Source organism: Jaculus jaculus, chromosome 4, assembly GCF_020740685.1.
Source record: "Jaculus jaculus isolate mJacJac1 chromosome 4, mJacJac1.mat.Y.cur, whole genome shotgun sequence".
Lineage (NCBI taxonomy): Eukaryota > Metazoa > Chordata > Mammalia > Rodentia > Dipodidae > Jaculus > Jaculus jaculus.
This window is the reverse complement of record NC_059105.1, coordinates 152,023,390-152,049,813: the sequence shown is the minus strand read 5'-3', so window position 1 is coordinate 152,049,813 and position 26,424 is coordinate 152,023,390. Positions and strand designations below refer to the sequence as shown.

At 37.9% G+C, this 26,424-nt stretch overlaps 1 protein-coding gene across 2 annotated transcripts in view; it reads right to left on the bottom strand.

Moving 5' to 3' along the window:
* Positions 1–26,424, bottom strand: part of Epha6 (EPH receptor A6) — a 1,036,261-nt gene that overhangs the window by 150,591 nt on the left and 859,246 nt on the right. For both annotated transcript variants that reach the window (XM_004663307.2, XM_004663308.3), the window contains one exon: positions 6,312–6,521. In XM_004663307.2, coding sequence (XP_004663364.1) covers positions 6,312–6,521 — 210 coding nt within the window. The remainder of the gene's footprint in view (positions 1–6,311; positions 6,522–26,424) is intronic.

Here is a 26,424-nt window from a genome sequence, read left to right as displayed (position 1 = left end):
AGAGGCTTAGCATTTTTAATGTAAGACTAAGATGAGGTTGCCTAGCAATATTCAAATGAGTGAGAATACCTCCTTTGGGTATGATTATAAAACAGCCAGCTATGTGACTGTGTGTCAGATTCTGAAAAGGAAGTGACTTTTTAGCACTTAAATTTTAACCAGACAGGGCACCATGTAACCAAATAAAAACAACCAAACAGATTCTGTGCAGATCAATCTACCCAAATAACCCTGAGCATACGTGTTGTTGGGTGTGGGTCATCACCGCCAATCTCCCCTGACTCAAATCCTGATAAGCTTCTCATAGAACTGGCACATAAAAGCAAAGCCTTACTTCTTACAACAATTCTATTTTTATGCACTTTTCCCTCTATTTTCTTTGACCTACATTGCCTATTTCTTGGTTTTGCTGTTGTTACCAGGTCTCAAGGTCCCATAGCCAAGTATTGGTGTGTTTTAGCACAGAGATAACATGCATGCCAAAAATACTGACTAGGGCTGTATTTCTGTCAGGCTGCATTTGGCTACTCTTCATGTGTGCACAGATGAGCTTCATATACACTAGATATTCTTGATATTTCCTATGGGTAGCCACGTATCTGTTCCCAGCAATACCGTCAGTTTCTGTTGTAGGTGCAAGACACTTCTTTGGAAGGTCTTGGAATGACATAGGCCCTCACTCCTTTCCTGCTTCAGGTTTGCAAGATCAGATTAGAATGTAGGGTCAAGGCAATAACTTGGGATAGGGAGATAATAACTCAAATAGTGCAGGTCTATTCTGATGAAACACCTGGAGGTGAGGGGTTTGCTCAGGAGACCAGAACTTCATTCTCCTTTTTCCTGCCCATCACTCATGCTTCCCCCTGGCATACAATCTACCTTCCATGTTTCTCAACCACAACGTGAAGTAGGGCTTATTCAGTCAAGACTGCTAGCTCTAGGTAGCTTCTAGAACCTTGAGTACCAACCCCTCCCTCCCCATTGCCACGCTGGATGTGAGATTTCTGAGCCCTAATGCCTCGGTAACTCATAAAATTGCTTCCCGTGACTTGCGGGATATATGGCTTTCAAACAGGGCCCCAGAGGACTCATTTATCTTTAGTAATCTTTTCCCACATCTCTTTATGGCTTGGCCTTCTGTATTCCACAGCCTTGCTGCTCATCTGCTGCCAGTGGACCCAGCCAGTCCCACGGGCAGTGCAGAGCAAGATCCCTCTGCCATGCTGGCCAGTCTGGTAGGCGCTGTTCAGCTCGTTCTCACTGCTCTGTGTTATAACACGGGGCTCTTTGCATAGGCAGAGTCATCTCAGTGAACGCTGCCTATGTATTTGGCTTCAGTGTTCACTAGAAGATAGCTTCTGAGCAGCATACTTTTACAAGAATTATTTGCCTGAAGATGAAAACAAAACCAAAAAACATCAAAACACACCTTCACTCGTTATGTCTTCCTGTTTTTAAAACTTTCACAAACACCTTTTGTCCAAGTCGTATTTTGATGGAAATATAACAACTGATGACAGCTATATTTATGAAAAAAATTACATTTGGAATAATTTATGGTGCAAGATATGTTCTGGAAAGGACATATACAGGTAAAACTTGACAGCATGTAATCAAACTTTTTAAATACATACTTTAATTAAGTTTAATTTTAATTAAGTTTAAAGTAACTTGTTTTTTAATGTTTTCATAAAACATATTCTTTTCCTATAAATGGCTAGTTTATTTCAGTTGAGGTCTGTCTTCACAAGGCAACACAATCTTCTATTGCTTTCTTTTTAACTGAAAATATAAAAGAGCATTGGGGGACCTGTTTAAAAATTTAATAGTTTCATACAAAGTTTTAATAAAATGCCCAGGTTCACAGTCATTATCCTAATGCCTTTGAGATGGGGTAATTATGATCTTTGTTACAATTTTACTTTTTTTTAAAAAAATTTTGTTTATTTATTTACTTTTGGTTTTTTGAGGTAGGGTCTCACTCTGGTCCAGGCTGACCTGGAATTAACTCTGTCATCTCTGGGTGGCCTTGAACTCATGGCAATCCTCCTACCTCTGCCTCCCGATAGCTGGGATTAAAGGCGAGTTATTTATTTGAGACAGAGAGAGAAAGAGGCAGAGAGAGAGAGAGGGAGGGAGGGAGAGAGAGAGAGAGAGAGAGAGAGAGAGAGAGAGAGAGAGAGAGAGAGAGAGAGAGAAAGAGAAAGAGAATGGGCATGCCAGGGCCTCCAGCCACTACAAATGAAATCCAGACACGTGCGCCCCTTGTGCATCTGGCTAACGTGGGTCCTGGGGAATCAAGCCTTGAACCGGGGTCCTTAGACTTCATAGGCAAGTGCTTAACCGCTAAGCCTTCTCTCCAGTCCCAAGCTATCTTTAATAGGGATCTTGTGTTATGATGAATAGTGTCTTTCAGCAACTAGATTATAAATCTAGACATATTAATATCATCTTTAAGTCCTATTCATATAATTCATACCTAATTAATTATTTAATTGTAAAAATTACATGGCCATAATGAATTTTCACTTTCCTCTTTATTACATATGCTACTCTGCTGGGGATGTTTTTCTGGTCTGTAGCAATAACGCCAACGAGGCCTGTCCTGTTGTCTCTCCTCCCTTTCTCTCTCCTTCCCTTCCTCCCTCCCTCTTTCCTTCCTTCCTTCCTTTTCTTCCTCCTGTTCCCTTACTTCCTCTCTCCCATCTTCCTCTCTTTAAATTATTATCAACAATATATTCTATGCCATGCATCTATTTTTGTTATTCTTTTATTTGGATAAATTAGTATATGTTTCTTAGTTGTTGTGGAAAAATCTCCAAATACCACTCAAGTGGCTTCACCATCATTTTTATGATACATGGCCCCTTTATTTCTCCTGGCCTCCATTTCAAACTGGCCATATATATCTGCCAGCCTGACTATTTGCTTAGGGTTATTTCTACATATTTTCTCTTTCTGTTTCCTCCTTTGTACTGCCTTTCTTCCCACAGTATATTTAATGTTTTAAAGACCTGGTTCAAATTTTAAATTGTTTGTAATGCCTCCTTCTGGTTATTTATCCTTGGTAACACCCTATTCTTTTTTTTTTTTTTTTTCAGACATTCATGACAATACCTAGTGCATTGAGTTGCAAGGAAAGCATATAACTTCCAGCCATCTTTTATTCATAAGCGTTCTGAAGAGAACAGTTCTCTCAAGTAGTAAGGTAATTCTGAGATATCTAAAAGTAGCTTTGATTAAATTATGTTACATTTAAATTCAGGGGAGAGAGAGAGAGAGAGAGGACAAATGAATGAGAATGGACAGTCTAAGACCCCTTGCAGCTGCAAATGAACTCCAGCTGTACACACCACTTTGTGCATCTGGCCTTACGCAGGTGCCAGGGAGTTGAAACACAGCCTGGCAGGCTTTGCAAGCAAGGGCCTTCAACCACTGATCATAACTTTGGTACCAGAAGCACCTTTTTATTTTTATTTATTTATTTGGTTTTTCAAGGTAGGGTCTCACTCTGGTGCAGAATGACCTGGAATTCACTATGTCGTCTCAGGGTGGCCTCAAACTCACAGCGATCCTCCTACCTCTGCCTCCTGAGTACTGGGATTAAAGGCGTGCACCACCACGCCCAGGTTTTTAGCAGTAGATTTTGAATTGTTAATAGTTAAAACAGCCATGTTTCAGATTTCTCAGCCTTATAACTATACAACACAGAATATACCTACAGTATGGCTGTCAAATTTAATCCAACCAAGCATTCAACTTGGGGTTAGGTGACACTTTCACGAATAGCTTGTCTACTTAAATAGCTTCCTATTTTAAAAAGTTAAACAAATTATTTAATAAAGAATTCCAGGTGTATCTATATGGGTATATAGACAGAGTTTATTAGTTATTTTCTTATATGAATAGATTACTACAATTTTTATACATATTCTATTTAATATTTATATGTAATTAGTTAAAATACTAATCTATAAGGATAGAAATAATATACTCAACATATTTTTTTTAGATCTACTTTATTTATTTGAGAGAGATAGATATATAGAGGCAGATAAAGAGAGAGAGAAAAAAAAAAAGAAAAAAAAAAAGAGAGAGAGAATGAGAGAGAAACAGAGAAAGAGAATGGGCACATCAAGGCCTTTAGCCCCTGCAAACAAACTCCAGACACATGTGCCACCTTGTGCATCTGGCTTACTTGGGTCCTGGGGAATCAAACCTGGGTCCTCTGGCCTTGCAGCCAAGAGCCTTAACCACTAATCCAGCTCTCCAGTCCTCAACACGATATTTTTTTTTGTGTGTGCATTGTTCTGTATCTCTGAAATTTGTCACAAGCTATAGGTTTATACGAATAAGATCCTTAAGAAAAATGAAAACATATTTTCTAACTAGAAGATAGAGTTGAAAAATATGTTTTTTTTTTTCCTCAAAAAATAGTACAATATAGCAGTTTCTTCCAAATTTAAACATTCCAACCTGAAGGAAGGTTTCTGAGAGATGGCTTAGCAGTTAAGTTGTTTGCTTGCAATGCCAAAGGATACCTGTTAGATTCTCTAGGACCCACGTAAGCCAGATGCACAAGGGGGCACATGCATCTGGAGTTTGTTTGCAGTGGCTAGAGGCCCTGGTGTGCCCATTCTCTCTCTTTCTGCTTCTGCCTCTGCCTCTCTCTCTCTTCCTGTTTCTTCCTCTCAAATAAATAAGTAAAAATTTTTTAAAAAGAAAGTAAATGAAACTAACATGTCTCAGGAAGTTCCTGTTCACATTTCCTCAGGGTTATACAAGCAGTCACAACGATGGGGAGAGGAGACTCTTCTCCTGGTGGAGCTGTTACAGGTTGTGCTGTGAGCTTCAGGGATACCACTTGTGGATACCAGCAATCCCAATCTAAGGAAGGCCTTCAGTGGAGTGGAGGCAGGGAGGAGGGAAATGATGATACCAACACGTGGTGCATTCATACAAAGTTTCTACTTAATAATAAATTTAAAAAAGAATGAAAAAAAGTCGTTGCTCATGTTCTAGTACATAACCCCTCACTCGTGGTCCTGTAAATAACCCCAATAAATCATTGGCTCACCAATCTGGACTTTGGTAGAAATTATAACAACCGTCTGCAGTACATGGCCTATTGGGGTGAAGAGGCAGGTGATAACATCTCTCCAGGGAAAGTCGACATAGCAAATGAGGACTTATTTTTAGGCTCTGTTGCTTTTTATTTTCAGGAAATATTTTGGATAAATAAAAAGATCAATAAATAGAACTACCTTATATATCGGATTCAGAGGCTAATCTGCTTTCCATAGAAATACATTTTATATTAAGAAATGTAAAAACATTAACATGCTAACATAATACAATTAGATAGTAAGACATTAAATATTTTAGTTATAATTATAAGCCAGTATCGATTACCAGAGAAACTGAATATCGAAATTTCAAAATGCTCACTAGAAAAGAGTATAAAGAGCTTTAAGAAATTGAATGGTATTTCTAAACTATGTAAAAGGTTCATAAAACAAAATAAGTACATATTAAAATATTTCATTTTTCATTGAAGCTGACTTCCACTCCAAGTGAATTAATGGTGAGAGTTTTAAGATCTAGCCAATAAGTTACATTTACAAATTTACAGTTGTAACAGACTTGAATACTGATGTTAAAACTGATTTCTTAATAGCAATATGCAAAACAGTCAATAGAATGACTTAGCTTCAGAACAGTCACTATTCTCAGGCCACCTTAACATCATAAAATTTACTGATGATAGTTTGGTTTTAAAGAGTTAGTCATTTAGTTATACTAACATTTTTCATTGTCCTTTTGGAAAAAGGGTTAGAGAATATGTGTGTGTGTGTGTATGATATATATATATATATATCTCCAAAGAAACTTGCATCATTCATTTTTAAATTTGAGTGGATCATTCCATACCAATTTTTAAAGTCATTGCAGAATCACTGATTCCTTATTATTCTCAAGCTCTTAAATGGTTGTTGTATTGTTCAACAAAGAAGTTCATCTAAAGGAGATAACTACTGAACATCTAAAATGTCATAAGGCGGTCATGCCATATAGTTTAAGCATAAGGCTTAAGTCCTAGCACTTCCAAAGCAAAATTCAGGTATAAGAAGTTTTATTTTTAAACAAGATAGAGCAAATGATACTTCTTAATTAACTAGCCTATTAAGAAAACGATAAGTGAAGTGTAAAATGAGAAAAGCCCAAAGTTTTTCTAATAATATTAAAACAGCAAATCAATTAAAAACAATAAAATTAAACAGCCTATATTGGAACAGGGAGTATAAACTTACAGTTGTTGTGTAAGCAGCCTCTGGATCATCTTCCAGTACTCGAGAGAGACCAAAGTCGGACACTTTGCACACTAAATTGCTATTCACCAGTATGTTCCTAGCTGCTAGATCTCGATGAACATAACCCATATCAGAAAGATACTTCATGCCTGATGCAATGCCCCGCAGCATGCCGACCAACTGGATGACTGTGAAGTGCCCATCGTGTTTCTGCAAGAGAATCATTCATTATTTAAATTGATTGATCTTAAATTAAATGTCTCAGTGTGTTTGCATGTGCTACATTAAACCCTTGAATTTATTTCACTGCATCTAATGAAGATACGTATCATTTTTTCTGACTCTTGCTTGTGTTCATAAAAAAACAATGCAAGATTTGTTTGCCATTTCAGGGAAGGGAAAAAATATCTAACTCAGAGTGATGAAGGAGAACTAAACAAGGTAGACATCCACCAACAGAATTAACTTCGAGAACACATCATTTCAGAATGTTTTGGTAACAAGAGCAAACACAAAGACTACTGAAAGGAGAGAATGTGCTTTCTGTGTTTGTGAGATTTGTATTGGCTGTAAAGGTAGAGGGCAGCATAGCCTGCAAGTGGATGAAATGTGTGTGGTAATTGAAAGTGCTGTGAACATGGCAATCAGGCCAGGTCACTCACGAGAAAGGAAATAATAATGGCATAAATAAGAAACTAATTTAGGAAAACTGCAGGAAAAGAGAAAAACATAAGGGAGCAGAAAATAACTAGGTTTTTTTTTTTTTTTTTTCCATTTTACTGGTCAAATAGGAAAGAAGTTGCAACTGACTGAAAACAGGGTAATTTAGCTCTTAGGTGGAAGGATATTAAATACCACAAAGGGAACAATGATCCAGGCAGGGAATTGTTATGTAATAATCAATAATGTTTTACTCCCTCACCTTGACTTAAAAAGAATGTGGATTTTACAAAAGCATTAAGAAAAGTGCAATTGTATTCTTGCAAGATGCAGGTACTGGAAAATCCAGGTAACAAATAGTAGACTTTCTATCAGAGACAATGAAATAAAAATTATTCCCAGATAAAATAAATAGTATTTTTACTGAATTATTTGAAGATGGATTCCATCATTGGAGTTATAAAGAAGCATAAACGTTGTCAGGTTATTTTTCAAAGTCAGGTAAAATTTACTTGGGTAGTATTAAAAATGAACAGTAAGGGGGCTGGGGAGAGGGCTTAGCATTTAAAGCATTTGCCTGCAAAGCCAAAGGGTTCTGGCTTGACTCTCCAGGACCCACGTAAACCAGAGGCACAAGGTGGCACATGCATCTGGAGTTCATTTGCAGTGGCTAGAGGCCCTGGTGTACCCATTCTCTCTCTCTTCCCCTCTTTCTTTCTCTCAAATAAATAAATAAATAAATATTCTAAAAAATGAATAGTAAGATGTTATAAGGTTATCTGACCTTATACCATAGAGTAGATGCACAAACGAAAGTATCTTACATGTTTGCCTTGTTAAAAACTGTTTCCATGAATGTTTGATTGAAAATCACTGCATAGCTTAAGCACAAGGGTGCCCACACTGACTGTTCTTGCATGCAGTGATTCCTCCTCCTCTGTGAGGGTGACACGGTGGTTAGTGAGAAGAATAAGCTTAGCCTACAAGTGAAACGACGTATCAACTTTATCCCCCTGATAACTCTGATTGTATCTCTCGGCTCAGGTGCAGAATAAGGAAAAAGAAAAGAAGCACTCTCATAGAAAGAGGACCCATTTAGGCAAGCTCCTCTGTGTAATTAATGTTAAGAAGATAACCTAGCAAGGAAAACTTTTGGTGTTATTAGCTCCTTACGTTTCTAATCCATCTTTGTGGACAGTGCACTATTAGATGAAATTGGCCTCTTCTATCATGTACTTTGCCTAGGTCTCTTCTTAGGCATCTCAAAAGATCTGAGAATTAAAAGCAGAAATCCATTTGGCCTACAGAAGATGGTGCTGAACTTAAAATGGTACTTTTTATGTTAATGAAGTTTCCCCTAGCATAGTTATTGTGAAGCAGAATTTTTTAGTAGAAAAAGTTGACAGGCTACCCATAAACTGAAAGACTGCCACAGTTTTCTTGCCTGTACGTAGATGATGTTCACGTAATTCAGAGTGGTCATGAGGGTCACATGTGAAATCCATAGCCCAACTCCAAAATAATAATTAAAAAATATAATAATATTTGAGGCAAGCCCAACAGACTGGCCTTTTTTTTATTCAAGAGAGTGAGATTGAGAGAGAGAGAGAGAGAGAGAGAGAGAGAGGGAGGGAGGGAGGGAGAGAGAGAGCGAGCGAGCATGCCAGGGCCTCCGGCCACTGTAATAGGACTCCAGACACATACACCAATTAGTGCACATGTGTCACCTTGTGTCTGGCTTATGTGGGAACTGGACAGTTGAAAATGGGTCCTTAGGCTTTGCAGACAAGTGCCTTAACTGCTAAAGCCATCTCTCCAGCCCTCCAAAATCATTTTAATAATAGTTATTACTTCATAATTATTTATTTCAAATACATGAAAATTTTATAATCATAATGGTAGAACAATTCTCCATTTTCTGAAAACCAGTTGTCAACCTAAATGTCAATATACATAAAGGGAAACACTATGCAAATAAGACCAAGCTTAAATTTAATTTCCTATATATTTTGAGAGTAGCACAAAGCACCAAATTATTATTTGTAAAGTATTTCTTCTAGTTAATTAGTGAATACAGTTTTCAGATGCTCATTATGACACATCACACACACACACACACACACACACACACACACACACACACACACACACCATACTCACTCTCTGCTTGACTCAACATTCTCCACTTCCCTAAGCAACATAACTTGCTTTTCTTCTTCTTTTTAAAAAAAATCTCTGTGGATTTAGCTATTCTGGATATTTTTTATAAGAGGCATCAAACAATTTGTGTTTTTTTAAGTGACCTTGTTCTTTCACTTAGCACAATGTCTCCGAGTTCATTCACCTTGGAGCATCCAGATTTCCATCATCATGCTGCTATTTTTATTAATATTGCAGGCACTCACAATTGACCACTTAAGCTACATACACTTCTGAGTGTTTATGCAAGTGATGTTTTATTTTCTAAGTACTATATTCAACATTTAGAAAGACTTGGATTAAATGTTTTCATAACACCCACATGGCAAACAGCATTCTTCATAATGATAAGCAATGTCCTTTAAGAGAGGAGCTGCTTGTGTCTGTGAGAAAGACCTAAACTTCCTTCTCTATGCTGTTTCATGGGCCCACAAAATGAAACTTGTTAATTAACATTTGTCTGGTCAACATATTTTTATAGTCCATGAAGTCATAGCTTTCTTTCTTTCTTTCTTTCTTTCTTTCTTTCTTTCTTTCTTTCTTTCTTTCTTTCTTTCTTTCTTTCTTTCTTTCTCCCTCCCTCTCTCTCTGTCTCTTTCTTCCTTTCTCCTTTCTTTCTTTCTTTCTTTCTTTCTTTCTTTCTTTCTTTCTTTCTTTCTTTCTTTCTTTCTTTCTTTCTCCCTCCCTCTCTCTCTGTCTCTTTCTTCCTTTCTCCTTTCTTTCTTTCTTTCTTTCTTTCTTTCTTTCTTTCTTTCTTTCTTTCTTTCTTTCTCTCCCTTTCTTTCTTTCTTTCTTTCTTTCTTTCTTTCTTTCTTTCTTTCTTTCTTTCTTTTTTCTTTTGAAGTAGAGTTTCACTCTAGCCAAGGTTGACCTGACATTTACTATATAGTTTCAAGGTAGCCACCATATCTGGCTATATTCTTAACAACAGTGTGACATACATTTGCCTGCTTAATTACGTTTGCTAGTGGTACAAGCTATGATGGTAAAAGTGTAGAACCTAACATGAATCAACACGACATCACCAAAGTAAACTCTATTATGTCCATGGTAGGGCAGCAGAACGTTAATTTCACTAATTTTGATCTGTGATTACTCTCTAAGATCAAAACCTGTGAGGAAGAGGATGTGAGCAGAATTGATCATCAGGGGCAGTGTATTTATCCATCAAAAGGAGGGTCTCTTTGGAAAAGGGGCAGGGATGTGTGAAAGGATGGTACCTACATGCGATGTTTACATATTATGTGCATAATTAATAAATAAAAAAAACTCATAATAAAACAATAATTAAAAAAAGGGCTTCAGGTGCTTAAGGGGATATTGGTGTGCTTGATTTGAAATAACCACTAAGGGTTGGCCAAAACTGAGGAAAAAGGGCTGGACTCTTACGTACCCACAATAATCAGTCTGCAGATTTAGGCTGGCCCTGCAAGAGTATAATGGTTTTTTTAAAATTTATTTATTTGAGAGCGACAGACACAGAGAGAAAGACAGATAGAGGGAGAGAGAGAATGGGCGCGCCAGGGCTTCCAGCCTGCAAACGAACTCCAGACGCATGCATCTTTCACTAATTAACTTGTGCATCTGGCTAACGTGGGACTTGGGGAACCGAGTCTCGAACTGGGGTCCTTAGGCTTCACAGGCAAATGCTTAACCGCTAAGCCATCTCTCCAGCCCGCAAATGTCTTTTTAATAATCTTTATATCTGTCATTTTGTCTGCCTGCTTATCTGCACATACATGCATGCATGCATGCAATCTATTCATATAACCACTGTTTATAAAATGTGGGACTGATAAATGATACATTCCAAAACAGTTCTATATTACCTGTGCAGGCACATTCTAATTGCTACTATTTTGTTCTAGGGAAAATAGATGGTATAAAAATATCCTGCAATCAAGTCACTATCTTGGGTCTTTACAGGTATCACTGCATTTAATGCTTAAATAACTATGACATATAGATATAGTTAACACCATCTTGTAGATAGTCAAACTGAAAGAAGAGATTCAATAACTGTTAAGTTTTAAAACTAGGTCTTGCTTCCAACATATCCAAATAGAACACCACCTCCTAAACTGTGGATCTCAAGCACATATGGGCTCATGATATTGAAAGTAGGGGAGGGGAACATTTGGCAACAGCAAAAGGTTTCTGAATGTACATGGGCAAAAATTGAAATTCATCAAAATCAAGCATAATGAATCAGTGGCATTTCTAGTAGCCCTTTCCCATGTTGTCTCACATGACTTCACTGTAGCCTGAGCACATTTTGTACTGTGCATGCCAGCCTTCCACACAATGCCGGGATGCTTCTTGAGCCAGCTCAGTTCACACTCAAGACTGGTGATGTTATGAGTTGCAGTGTTTTTGCTGTGCACACAAAGTTTGTGGCTGTTATAGAAACATAATGGTTTAATTAAAGGAAGCAACGACTTCATATTTTCCTGGAATCATTTCTCAACTTGTAGGTATTAAATTGGTTTATCTTTAAATTGTATTGAGTAAAAATTGTTTTAAGTTTTAAAATTACTATTTGAGTGTTTGACTTGAGTTTTATTAAAACATCATTAAATGAATATTATCTTGAGATTAGGACAGAATTTCCAACAACTTCTGGAGTGGTAATAAACAAACTTGAGTGTTTTGCGCTACGTATTTATGCAAGATGCTATTCTCAGCTTTGATGATTGTAAGAAAATAGTGACCAAATTTGAAAACATTGAAGATGCTTGGGGTCCTTCAGTACCAAATACTTAGCAAAGATTTAGTCCTTTCTGAGATTAATAAGCCAAAACCAAGTAGCTGAGACCATTCCAGGAAAACTAGCAGAGGAGGAGCCATCTATCTATGCCTGACTGGGAGAAATAACCTTATTTAGTCACACATAAGGTGCTGTTTTCTAGAAACAAAGCAACCTTCTTCATAAAAAATGTATGTTTTTTTTTTTCTATTTCTTGCTACATTGCCTCCACAAGTTTGTTTTATGATATTCTGGATTCTTTGACATGGAGAGTGGTTTATAAACAGTGACGGAATTAAATAACTCTTGACAGACTCTCATAGGGCATGGGTTGCCGCCACTATGATATTCCTATTGTATTCTATAGTACAGAATATCTTCTTCAGGCTGGACATGAGTCTCACTGCTTCGTGGAGTCATTCTACGGCAGTATCCTCAGGGCTGCCATGCATAGAGCAATGCTCGATAAATATTAATTCAAATTGAATTGAATTGTTTATGAGGGGTGGAGAGAAATGCGAGGGCACTGAAATTTAATATCTTTGGGCTTCCTGCTGGAGATTAATCAAAGGGAAACTGAATTTTTTTTTATGACATCTGGTTTCTTCCCTGAAAGGCAGACTCAAATGAAAAAGACTGAATGTGGCATATTTACACACTGTAGCTCAGAGAGCAGTGGCTAGAATTCTGTTTGTTTTCACCCTGCTCTTTCTTTGCTCTCACAACCTGACTGCTGAGAAACACAGAGTTTACCCTCTAACTGACAGAAAGGGTGAGCCTTGATTGGAAGGGTTTTCTGAAAGCTATACAAAATAATGACTGCCATATGAGTGCTGCGGAGCCCCTTCAGGGCCTCCCTTAGAACCTAGAGCACAGCAGTCACAGAGAGGAGCTGTCACTGGCTTGTCATATCATCGCTGCAGTCACACAAGCTCATTTTGATGATTTCCAAGGCCCTTCCTGATGAGTTGCACCCTCAGTCACTGAAAGCTCTTCAGTGTTCGCATTTTTTTTTTTTTTTTCTGCTGAGCTCAAGTACCTGGTCTGAGCAGAGGACAAAAGTAGGCAGTGAGAATTATATTGTCCTAAAGCCTCCGCATCACTGTCTCACGATTTGTCCTTTACTATAAATATACTCAAGTCCTGAGAAAATGCAAATCTCATTTATTAATTGGCAGTTTTGGTTTGTAATATTGAGTTCTTTATATATTCTCGATATCTACCCCCTGTCAGAGGAATAACTGGCAAAATCTCTCATTTTGTAGTCTTACTGTTTGCTAATGAAATGAACAGACCGTTCTCCAAAGAAGAAACCCTAATGGCTGATATTTTTTTTAAAAAAAATTATGGGCTTTGGCTGGTAAATTTCAGGGCCAGAGTTGGGCCCCCTCCCCCAGTGAGCTGTTGGTCAGGGAGACACATGAGATTCCCCCGAAATAACGCAGGTCATTGCCAGAGCTAAAAGGCAAGACTGTATTGCTGAAGAGACCAGAGCCTGCAGTCACAGGCCGCTGGAAGACCATGCCGCAACAGAGTGGGAAACCAGTTCCTCCCTGGCCAGTGCTCAAAAGTGCTATGGGAGCTGCTGGAGAAAAACGGTTTCCAACAGAGTGAATAAGCTGGAGATCCTGCCAGATAGGAAATCAAGCATCCAGGCAAGAAGTACACACCTGTGCAGCAGTGGCACACAGCTTCTGCAGCTAAGCAACTGCTGAGGGCGTGGACGTGAGGCCTGCTCAGTGGGGGAGCATTCATATCTAGTTACTGTGAACCAAGTCAGATTCCCAAAGACAGAAAGCCAATAGACTCCAGAGAGAACCTTCACTACTCTTTAGCTAAGAAGAGTGAACATTCACTTCAGTAAGTTTGTTGCTCTAAGAACTAGGCTTGTCCCCTTTAATCCAAGCTGCTCTCACTTTTGGTTTCAGAATCTGTTTCATTTTACAGATGGTGGAGACCACTGGTGAGAACCAGGGCATATCAACACACCAAGAATAGATGGCCAACTGCCTACCATGAGGCAAGTCTCCACTTCCGCTTGGGCCGGGGAGTCACTGTAGAGCAAACAGTGACACTGCGTTGCTCTCACAGCTAGCCTGAAAACTGCTTCCTGAGAGATGGCAGTAGACACCGTGATCACTCAAACCTCATCAAAACAGAGAGCTAGGCACTACAGAGAACTCAACACTAAGTCAGATCTCTAACTTGCCCACCAAGGCTCAGGAAACATTGTGGAGGACAGGGCAGAAAGACTGTAAGAGCTCAGGGTGGGTGGAGACAGCTTGGGTCACTGTCCCCACTCCCACACAGAGACTGCCTGAGACCCTTAGGACCCCACCCTGAACACCAATGACTTCACCAAGCTGAGTCCTCAGTAGAATGGGGGAAGGGGAGAGGGGTTATAAGAGTACAGCCTTTTTATAAAAAGAAATCAATCAATAAATTTTTAAAAAATAACAAAAAGCATGTGAGATTACATGTATGATAACTGGCTTGATTTAGATATCCCACAGTATGTACATATTTCAAGACATGCAATATGTTCTATATATAATTTTTATTTGTGAATTTGAAAAATATAAAAGCATACTAATAAAAAAATGCCTCAGAGAAAAAACATGCTCAACATACATAGCCAAAAGAGAAATGCAATTTAAAGCTAAACTGAGATTTCATCTCACCCCAGTCAGCATGGTTATCATCAAGAAAACACATGACCACAAAAGTTGGTGAGGTGGGGAAAGGGAGACTCTTATTCACTGTGGTGAGTGTAAGCCATGGAGGCCACTATGGAAACCACTGTGGAGCTTCTCACAAGGCTAGAAATTGAGCTGCCATGTGACCCAGCTATACCACCCTGCAGAATATGCCCTAAGGACTCAATACCCTACCGTCGAGATACTCGCACATCTGTGTTCATTGTTGTTCTGTTCACAATAGCTAGGAAATGTTCATCACATGATGACCTGACAATGAAAATATACATCTACATAATGAGCCCTACTCACCTGTAAAGAAAAATGAAGTTATAATATTTGGAGGAAAATGGATGGATTCGGGGAAAAAAAAATGCTGGGGTAACCCAAGTTCAAAAAGACAATATATATGTGTGTGTGTGTGTGTGTGTGTGTGTGTGTGTGTGTGTGTGTGTTTCTCTCATATGTGGATCTTACTTTTAATTTTTTTTAAATTATTTATTTATTTATTTATTTGAGAGCGACAGAGACAGAGAGAAAGATAGATAGAGGGAGAGAGAGAGAATGGGCGCGCCAGGGCTTCCAGCCTCTGCAAACGAACTCCAGACGCGTGCACCCCCTTGTGCATCTGGCTAACGTGGGACCTGGGGAACCGAGCCTCGAACCGGGGTCCTTAGGCTTCACAGGCAAGCGCTTAACCACTAAGCCATCTCTCCAGCCCACTTTTAATATTCTTATGTATGTTAAAAAAGGGATGTAAGCCTGGGTTGGATGATGATTTGAGACTATGAGAAGGAAGCAAGAAGTGACAAGACAAGGGGATGGGAGACGCAAGGTAACATGAAAGCAGAAGGAAGACATGTTGGAGAGGGGAAAGGTTAAGAAAGGGAAGGGAAACAAAACATGCTTGAAAACACTATAATGAAACCACATGCTTTGTACATGAATAAAATAATTTTAAGTCCTATCTTTAAGAAAAGAAAGCACAAAGCTCATGCTGTCAATGTGTAAAATATTCCAGGGGCCCTCGGTGACAAATGAAGGGCAATATTGTCATCATAAATATGAAGATGTGACTAGTCCTTCAGTTGCTGGCCTCTTGTCCTTGCTTGGCTTCATTTTCTGTGTGTTTAATTCACTCATAGCTGGTAACAGCTAATGGGTTGTGCTTACACACTCCCTCTTCCAGGATATTTATCTAGTCTTTTGTGGCTTGAGTTTTTCTTTTATGATAAGTCTCTCTTCTGGGGGGCTTTGTCCCCCAAATTCACTATTTGGAACAAAACACATCAACAATTGCAGGAATTGGTAGAGGCCAGCATAGGAATCAAAGCAGAAAGGTGCCTATTCTAATAGTAATCACATTTATTTTAGGCATAAAGGTAGAAAATAAATGACATCATTTTGAGTAATGATGGAATGATTCAAAAGAGAATAACATGATGGAGCCTGTGAATCCCAGCGTGTGCCAATGGCTTCATTGTGGAATGAGTTTGTCCTGCTTGAGAAGTCAAGGGAAGGGAGGCTTGAGTTTGCTGAATGGGGAACTTATGCTCAGGGGAGATAGGCAGAGGTAATATCAAAGAGGACCATGAAAGCCATTAGAAAAAGTTAGAAATGTGGTCAAAATGTAATGAAAAGCCAGAGAAAAATAGGGAGTGATGCATTTTTATTTATATGAGGACAATGGAAGCAGAGAGATCACTGTGGAAGCTACGAGAGTAATAAATACGTAAGAGAGATACTGGTCGTTTGAATGTAGTTTGAGATGTACTTCGGAGTAGGTTGAGAAGGACCTGCAGCTGCGGTGAGACGGGGCGTGGAGGAGTACCTCTAAGGCACCAGAATACATAGTGTTCCATCCTTCTTTGTCACTCAAAGGCGTCCTGCCATGCCAGGCACAGAATAAATGCTCAACAGGTCCCCGTTGCATTGAATGGAGCTGAATTTATTTATTTTATTTTAGAGAGAAAAAGCTGTTCAAATGTTTAGAAACTAGTTAGATATTTCCTTGCAGCACATTTCCATGGAAAGTTTACTTCACTATAGGAGACTCCATGGCAATATTGTGCATGAATGACTATCACAATATTGAGCACACTTGAAGGGTATTCACCTCTGATGGGGTGATGATTTGATTGTGATCATAATACTTTTAGATTTTTTTGCTATAGATTGAGAAAAAGGAGAATAAATACCATATCTTATTTCTGCCATATATATATATATCTAATTCTTCAGTGGTGATTTGTGTGTATGTGTGTTGTGTGTGTGTGTGTGTGTGTGTGTGTGCGTTTTTTTTTTTTTTTTTTTTGTGGACCCACCAACCAAAGAACCTTAGAGACTACGAAAGATTTGAAGGCCATAATATAACTTAATGTCCCCAAACTCTTGTCTAAAAAGGTGAATTGTTTTTATATAAAAAGATCATTCTAGTGATTTGTGTCCTTTGAAGGTTAAATATGAGTGAAAACATTACACCTAGTAGATGACAAGCTAGAAATGTTGAGTAGAATTACTAAAATTATATATTGCTTTTTGAACATACATTTACAGAGGAAGCAATTTCAAACACAGTGTCTTGGTTACCTACAATGAATAAATCTCAGATATGGTACAGCAAACACTATTAGATAGTGACAAAAAAAGCTCTAAAGTGAAATAATGAAAGTTTGGTTCATGTATATGAACATTCTTTTTTTTTTTGGTTGACTAGACACAAGTTACATGAAATGATACCAGCCTTTCAAAACAGAATAACAACAGACTGGTAAAAAATATTATATCCAAACTCTGACAAGCAGTAAAATGACTATTTAGGAAGTGGTAACCAGAACATGGAGCTTATAAGCAGTGGGAAGCTACTCAGAGAAAATAAGATGTTGTCAGAAGCCCAGTGGGATCATGAGAATAAAACAGAAGAGGGTACCAGAGAGGATGTCACTTTTGGTTTCTGATCCTTGGTCATAAAATGTCTTCCTCTATATTAAACTCATATGTTTTACAGTTTCTTCCTTTCCTGCCTTCTTCTTTTCTTTCTTCCTCCCTCTCTCTTTCTTTCCTTCCTTTTTCTTTATTTCCTTTATTCCTTCCTCCCCTCATTTCCCTTCTCTCCCTTCTTTTCCTCATTGTCTTCCTTCTTTTCTTCCTGAACTTCCACTATTGAATTCTCTTTGGGTTTACAAATGCATGCAAAAGATGAAAAGAAATCTTCAGGAGGAATGGGAATAGAATTTTTGAGGTACATGTTAGTATGAATTAGTTCAAGCTTATATCCATATAAGATTTGTGCAGATGAAGAAATAGGAACTTAGAGATGGGTGAGATAAGGGTCTAAGTTTAAGATGACCGTAGGTAGTAGAAAAATGTCTAGCCTAGGGGTAAAGGAGGAGGGGAAGATGTGTTACCACATAGGACTTTTTAGCAGTAACTGTTAACAAATTTGAAACTTAAGACATGAACATAAAGAAAGATGTATATGAGATAGAAAAATACCTTAAAGAAACTTTTGCCTAGGTCAAGTCATGGAGAAGGAAGAAAAACATTCTTCATAGTTTACTTTTTTCTTTTCATGAGAGAGAGAGAGGGAGAGGGAGAGGGAGAGGGAGAGAGAGAGAGAGAGAGGAGGCGGGGAGAAAGGGAATAAGAATTGACACGCCAGGGCCTCATTCACTACAATTGAACTCCAGATTCTTGTGCCACCTAGTGGGTATGTGTGACCTTGCACTTGCCTCACCCTTGTGTGTCTGTCTTATGTGGAATCTGGAGAGTGGAATGTGGGTGCTTAGGCTTTACAGGCAAGTTATTTATGGACTCAAATTATGTTTTAGGTTAAATTCAATGTCTACTTGCTTCATAGTTTACCATACTATGACTTTTTAACATGCTCTTGAGTTTTCAGAATTGACTAGTATTGCTTATAGGTATGGAAAGATGAAATTACTTTATTTTATTTTATTTTATTTTATTTTATTTTATTTTATTTTATTTTATTTTATTTTATTTTATTTTATTTGTTGGGTCTCATTCTGGCCCAGGCTGACTAAGAATTCACTCTGTTGTCCCCGCCTGGCCTCAAACTCACAGCAGTCCTCCTACCTTTGCCTCCCATGGGCTCTGGTTAAATCCATGTGCTACCATGCTCAGCTCACTCTTGTTTTAAAGCAACAACTGAATAAAATAAATGTCTATCTTTTGTTTTTGTTCAAGTGTCTTGATTCTTATGCTCTCCCTGACTGAAAAGCTTACTGTAATTTCCTATAGACATTTACAAATTCCTCCAAGTCATTTTTTTCTTGTAGTCATCATGTATTTTGAATTTAAGCTAAGCAGTTATACTTTTAGTTATAGATGAGAGAAGACATCAAGTTTAGTAAGAAATATCAGCCATAAAGAAAGTAAAAGTCATTTATAATTTACCTACAAAATCTAGGAAGAAAAAATTTTGATGGATTTTTGAGACAAGGTGGATGGATTTCAGAATTGCATCTGAAGAGCTTAAAATGAGTCTGAATGTAATAGAGCTGAAACTTAAAATCCTACTACTGAACATGATTTTCCCCCTTTAATTTTTTTTACTTGTGTGTGTGTGTGTATGTGTGTGTGTGTGTGTGAGAGAGAGAGAGAGAGAGAGAGAGAGAGAGGGAGAGAATGGGCACACCAGAGCCTGCAGCCATTGCAAATGAACTCTAACTCTAGATGTATGTGTTATCTTGTGCATCTGGCTTATGTAGTTATTGGGGAATTGAACCTGGGTACTCAGGCTTTGCATACAAACTCCTTAACCACTAAGCACCTTTTTTTTTTTTTTTTCCTTCTTATACATTTTGCCTTAGGAGGCATGAAGGTACTCTACTCTGCTCACAGTATGTTGTGTTGATATAAAATCCAGAAAATGTAAAGTTGTTTGGACTGGTCTTTAGGACATAGCATTATTAGCATGTATGGAACAAAACTGCTCAATGAAGGTTGTGCAGAATATATCTGTTTACATTTGTATATGCACCTTGTGATATATCCATAGGATGGTGATTCTGCTCTTCAGGAATGGTTCAAACATAGAGGAGCTTAGGTAAACACATTCATTCTCTGTTATATCAGTGTAATTATAAATTGCATGTCAATTAAAAATAAGTGAAAAGCTTATAACTAAAAGGAGAATTAAGGAGAGTAAGAAGTACAATCTCATGGCAGAGGAGTAATAATAATACTTCTCACACTGTACCAAGATGTTCCATGAGATAAATTCAAGCAGTTAGCTATTTATGGTCTAACACTTTACTTAAAAATAAAAATTCAGGCATGTGTAACAATTGTACAACGAAACCCATTATTTTGTGTAATAAATAGATGCCTATATAAATGAGAAAAAAAAATCAGTCAAAAAATATAAATTCAGTCAGGAATGTAAGACGTTAAAGAAGGCTTAGAAAGCAAAGATCACTTTTCCACTGCCCCAAAAGAAAAGAAAACAGAAAAGTTAAACCATCTGTTGTAAGTTTGGATATGATAGTTTGAATGTATGTTCCCACAGACTCAGGTATTTTGTTAAAATTGAACTTTGTACTTAAGTCACCAGCAGGCAGGACCCTAGTTAGGCGGGTGTCACTGGGGGACAGATCTTAGAGTCCAGCCCTAAGATGTGTTTGGGGGCCAGATCTGAGTGTAGCCGTAGTAGGTGTGTTCTGAGCAGTTTGAGCTATGGAGGTTTGTGTTTGCTTGTGTTGGTGTTTACTTGCTGTAGTTGTTTCTCTCTGTTTGAATCTATGAAATGCAGTCGGCTTCTGCCACTGATGGAATTTCCCTTTTCTTTTGTAAGCCTTCCTCCCATAAGTTGTGCCTTGTTGGATGTTTGTTTCAGCAATGAGGGACTGACTGCAACACAATCCTTTCATTATTTTGACAGTTGTTGTTGTTAAGTTGGAACAGACATACTAAAAAAAAAAACAAAACTTTTACAGGAAGCTTCACATATTTCTCTCTTAAATATTAATTAAAGTAAAATTGAACTATTAATTTAATGGTTTAAAATGTTATTAGGGAATAAATGTCATTTTTTAAGTGTTGAACATAAAATGAATGTGATTTAGGTTAAATGCACTCTTATGCATCAGCTTAAATATAACCAGGCACTAAGAATTTACAAGAGAAGTGACTAATAAAATTCAGTTCTCATTATTAATAAATAAGTAGCATAAGGTAAAATGTCATCTTTACTAGATTTGTAATTTGAATACATAAATATTTAAAAGATCCCTTTAATTTTTTAAATTAATATTTGCTTTGCACTTGTCCTGGAAACTCTTTAAATGACTCCTGCTTCTGCAGTGCTGCTACGTGCTCCAATGTATTATTAAATACTCATATTCCTGAGGCATATCTAGGTGTTTTTAAATATTGGAAAACAAAACTATTTTTAGCCACCTGATAAAACAAGGAACGAAATAACAGAAAAGCAATTATAAAGCTCAAAGCAGTATTTTCTGAAACATTAATAATACTAAGTGACATTATGAATACTTCACTATAGAAATCATTCTGGGAGTTTTATATATATATACTTAATCGCATAATAAACCCAGTAACCTTAAGGAGCAGTGATTTCTGCTTTGGTCTTATTTTGTGGATTAGAATTATCCTTGGACTCTATTACTCACATGCTTTCTCTAACGAACCAGTAAATTTTATTGTTTTTATTTTAAAGTGTATCACAGCATATGACTATTTCCTAGCACTCTACTGTCCATATGGAAGCCATCATAGTCTCTTACCTGGATCATTGCAAAAGCCTTTAATGTCACTCATCTGCCTGTCGTTTAGTATAGCCTCTTCTTAGTATAGCACCCACAGATTATTCTTTTAAAACATAGTTCAGAAGTCACTTTATGCCTCAATTCTGCACTGTACCATGGCTTCTCATAGGACCAAGAGATAATTCAAAGTTACTACATGACCTACAAGGACACATTTCAGTGAGTTTCCAACTCAACAGCACACTGGACTCAACTGGGGAATTTTTGTCTAATATTGATGCATGCATCCCATCTAAGGAGGTAGCCGAAATCTTGGGAACACTAAATAATCTTCAAATATAATGTTGGTACAATTGCTGTGTAAGATCCATGCCTCTTTCTGCCTGTATTGACTTGGGCTTCTATTATCCTCCCTTTTTTATACACCAAACTAGTGAAAATGACATGGTGAACACATATTTTATTATATTTTTTTATAGTAGAGTAAAAATATCATGCTTAATAATAAGAAAATAGTCTGAAGCCTTATTTGGCATCATCCTGGGAGAAATAAGTACATAGTCATCAAGTATAAAGACTTTTTGAATAGTTATTATTATTATTTTTTTAGTAATAAAATGCTTCAACTTCAGGCAAAGTACTAGGTCTTCATTGATCATTTCTTTCTATCAAACATTTAAAAAACTAACACTGATCTCAGACTTTTCAAAAATATCAAAGAGGAGGGACATTTAGATTTGTTTCATGAAGTCAGCCTAACCATGATACTTCAGACACTACAAGAAAACTATATACCATGAGTAAAATATGATTAAAGAAGTCATGAACAATTAGGAGGACGTCCTCACATTCATGAATTAGAAGTTGTAACAATGTTCAAAAGACAGTACTACCTCAAACATTTATAAACCCCAGTCATCATCCATAAAAACTCTACCAAAATCTCCAAAACATTTTTTAAATAGGAAATGCCTCACTCAAATTTACAGTCTCTTAAGGATTGTAGATACTAAATACTAAAAATAACATTTTTTGATATAGGAAAACAAAAATGGAGGCCAGGGTTTCTGATATCAAGACTTACTATAAAGCTACAAAATGTTGTGGTAGTGGTGTGAAGAAAGACACATAGACTAGTGAGTAGAGACTGGAGGTGAACCTTTTCAGGTACGGTTGTTATGGATCACATGTGTGTGCCTCACTCCAAGGTTCATATGTAGGAATGGAATGCCCAGTGCCATAATATTACAAAGTGGGACCATTGGGAAACAGGTCAAAGGTTCTGCCCTGGTGAATGGGATTGTTGCTTTTATGGTAGAGGTTGGAGGACCACTCTTGTCCTTTTTTATTGTTGTTTTGTTTTATACTCTGCTTCATGATTTTCTTCCTTTCACCATGCAGAATGCAAGACGTGATCATTTTAGGAGCAGGGAGGAACTACACATGTTGGTGTCCAAATATTACTCTCCAGAGAGTCACGAGGAAGGTCAATATTACACATGAACTACTTTGTGGTACTTTTGTTATAGTAGCAGGAAGGGACTTAGGGTATAGCAAAATGATTTTTGACTGAGCACCATTCAGTGGAGAAAAGGTAGTCTTTTCAACAAGTTATTGTAGGAAAGCCAGGTAGATTCATGCAGAGAATGAAATTGGACCCTTACTTAACAGCACATGAAAAATTTAACTCAAACTTGGTCAGAGGAATAAGTGTTGGACATAAAATATTATAACTATTAGAAAAAACACATAAAACTAAGCTTCATGATTGGGTTTTGCAGGAACATTTATATAACACTAAAAGCAAAACCAACAAAAGAAGAGTAGACACTTAATTTCTTAAAACTTAAAAAACTTTTGTGGACCAAGACAGCATTAGCAGAGTAGAAAAGCAACACATAGAACAGGATAAAATATTTAAGCATCATGTGTCTTCTAAACTGTAAATCCCAGCATATGTAAACAAGCTCTAAAACCCAACAACAAAAGTTAAGTAATCTGATTCAAAAATAAGCAATGAAGTTGAAATGGCACCTTTGCAACAAGGATAGTCCAACAGATGATAAGCCATGAAAAGATGCCACATGTAGTGATTAGGAATGGGATTCAAAGCTATGAGATTGCATGTCCAACCTATTAGGGTGGCTACTATGAAACCAAAGAAAACATCAGAAATCAAGTGTTAGGGAGGGATGGACAGAAATTGGAACCCTTGTGCTCTGTTAGTGAGAAGGTAAAATGACAGAGCCAGTGTGGAAAACAGCATGGTAGTTTAACAAGTTATGCAGTTATGTTTCTGGACATATTCACTAAAACTAACTGAAGATCTGTTTGTGTACCTGTCAATAGTAGCTTCTTCATGTTAGCTAACTGGTGAAGGTAAGGAAGTGGTCATTTCCAAGTAAATGGATCATGAAACTGTGGCATCTACATAAAATGGAGTGTCGTTCAGCATTGACAAGGAAAATCTGACCTATGCTTCAAGATGGGGGACTTTTGACAAAGTAATAAGAAGTGAAGTGAATCAATCACCGAAAGAAACATACCAACTTCCATTTGTATGAGCTAATTATAGCAATTAAAATGACAGACAAAAGTAGAAGGGTGATTTCCAGGAGCTGAGAGTGAAGGTAAGTGGGCACTGTTGGCTAATGAGAATTTAGCTTTAGGATTACAAGATGCACAGAGCTCTGCACACAGATGGCAGTGATAGCCGCACAATGATATGTACTTGGTACCACAGAACAGTGCATGGAAAAAGGGTTAAAATAGTAAATTTATGTTACATGTATTCTGTCACAATAATAATCACATAGACAAAACATCTATTATTTGTTGATTAAGTTGTTTGCATGTGGGTGTATGTATGTGTGCACTTGCATGTGGAGGTCAGAGGACAGGCTCAGCTGTCAGTGTTACCCTCAGAACATTGACTGCCTCATGTGAGAGAGGGTGTCTCCTTGGCCCAGAGCTCCCCACTTCCACTAGTCAGCAAGCCCAGGCATCCTCCTGCCTCTGTCTCACCAGCAATGGGCACTAGTGGTTCAAGTTCTCATGCCTAGTGTATGAAAGAAACCTATCATTTATTTGTTTTAGTTTTTCTTTCAGGTAGGGCATCACTCTATCCCAGGCTAGCCTTGAACTCACCATGATCCTCTGACTTCTGCTTCCCCAGTGCTGGGATGGAGTGCCTATTTGTATGTTTATCTTATTTCTTTCTCTGGCATTTAGTTTATTCTGCCACTTCACTCTTGGTAAAATCTCACTCTCATTATTGGTCTTTACAGTCCTGCAACTGCCTGAAACCAAGGCATTAAAAATGCTTTGCTGAGGGCTGGGGAGATGACTCCATAGGCAAGTGTGATGGCTGTGCAAACCTAATAACTTGAGTTTGGATGCTTAGGGCCCACATAAAACACAGGGGGTCTGAAATCCCAGTCCTCCTACTGAGAGATGGGAGGTGGAGACAAGATAATTTGGGTTGCCTGCAGACCAGGCAGTTTGGAGAACTAAGAGGTGAACAAGAGACCCTCCTTCAAAGCAAGGCAGAAGCCAAGAACTGAAACCCAAAATTGTCCTCTGACTTCCACTGTGTGACATGGCACATGTGCACCATGCTCAGACACAGGAACACACACACACACACACACACACACAGAGGGAAAGAGCGAGAGTGAGAGGGAGAGGGAGAATAAAAATATTTTGTTGAGCTCTCTGAGGAACTCTTTCCTTTTTTAACTTAAAAAAATTTTGTTTATTTTTACTTATTTATTTGAGAGCAACAGACAGAGAGAGAAAGAGGGAGAGAGAGAGAGAGAGAGAGAGAGAGAGAGAGAGAGAGAGAGGCACACCAGGGCTTCCAGCCAGTGCAAACGAACTCCAGATGTCTGGATAACATGGGTCCTGGGGAACCGAGCCTTGAACTGGGGTCCTTAGGCTTCATAGGCAAGTGCTTAACCACTAAGCAATCTCTCCAGCTGTCTTTTTAAACTTTTTATTGACAATGTCTATTCATAAAGACTATAAACCATGATCATATACCCCTCCCACGAGCTCCCCCCCCACCTACCCAATCCCCTTAGACTAAATCCTTTCTTCTTTCCAACTAGTCTCTCTTCTATTTGGATGTCATCATTTTCCCCCTGAGCTCTTTTATGATACCAAATAGATACTAATCGATCACTGTTTTTCAGCATTCTTCTGTTGTTCTTGACAGTTGCTTAACTGCTCTTGGCTGAAATGCTCTATTTTCTTGGGATTGGGCACTCAAATTTCTTAACTTTTTGTTCTTTTTTGATACCTCATTGCTAGTTACCTTTGGAGAATCTATCCGTGCTACCACTCAGGTTGGTATACAAAGAGTTCCAGCTTATACTAAAACATTCCTGCATGTTTTAGTTTTCATTTTTCTCTTAGAGCTTTGAGTTTTAGATGACACATCTTTGTTTAATCCCATGACTTTGTTTTGTGAAAAAAATGTAAGTATACCTTTTGCCTCACACTATTGACAAATGGTCTGTGATAAGAATATTATAGAAGGTTATAGTATGTGTTTCATAATCATTTTTATTTGTATTCATTTTTTAAATACTTATTTTTATTTATTTATTTGACAGAAAAAGAGGAAGATAGCTAGATAGAGAGAGAGAGAGAGAAAGAGAGAAAGAGAATGGGCATGCCAGGGCCTCTAGCCACTGCAAACGAACTCCAGATGTGTGTGCCCCCTTGTTCTTCTGGCTAATGTGGGTACTGGGGAATCGAACCTGGGTCCTTTGGCTTTGCAGGCAAATGCCTCAATCACTAAATCAGCTCTTTATTTGTATTCCTTGTTAATATTATGATAAAAATAGAAGTCCGAGGCTGGAGGGATTGCTGAGTGGTTAAGACACTTGCCTGCAAAGCCAAAGGACTTTGGTTCAATTCCCTTGGGCCCACATAAGCAAGATGCACAAGGTGGCACATGCATCTGGAGTTCATTTGCAGTGACTGGAGGCCCTGGTGTGCTCATTAACTCTCTCTTTATCTTTTCCCCTCTTTCTCTTTCTAAAATAAATAAATAA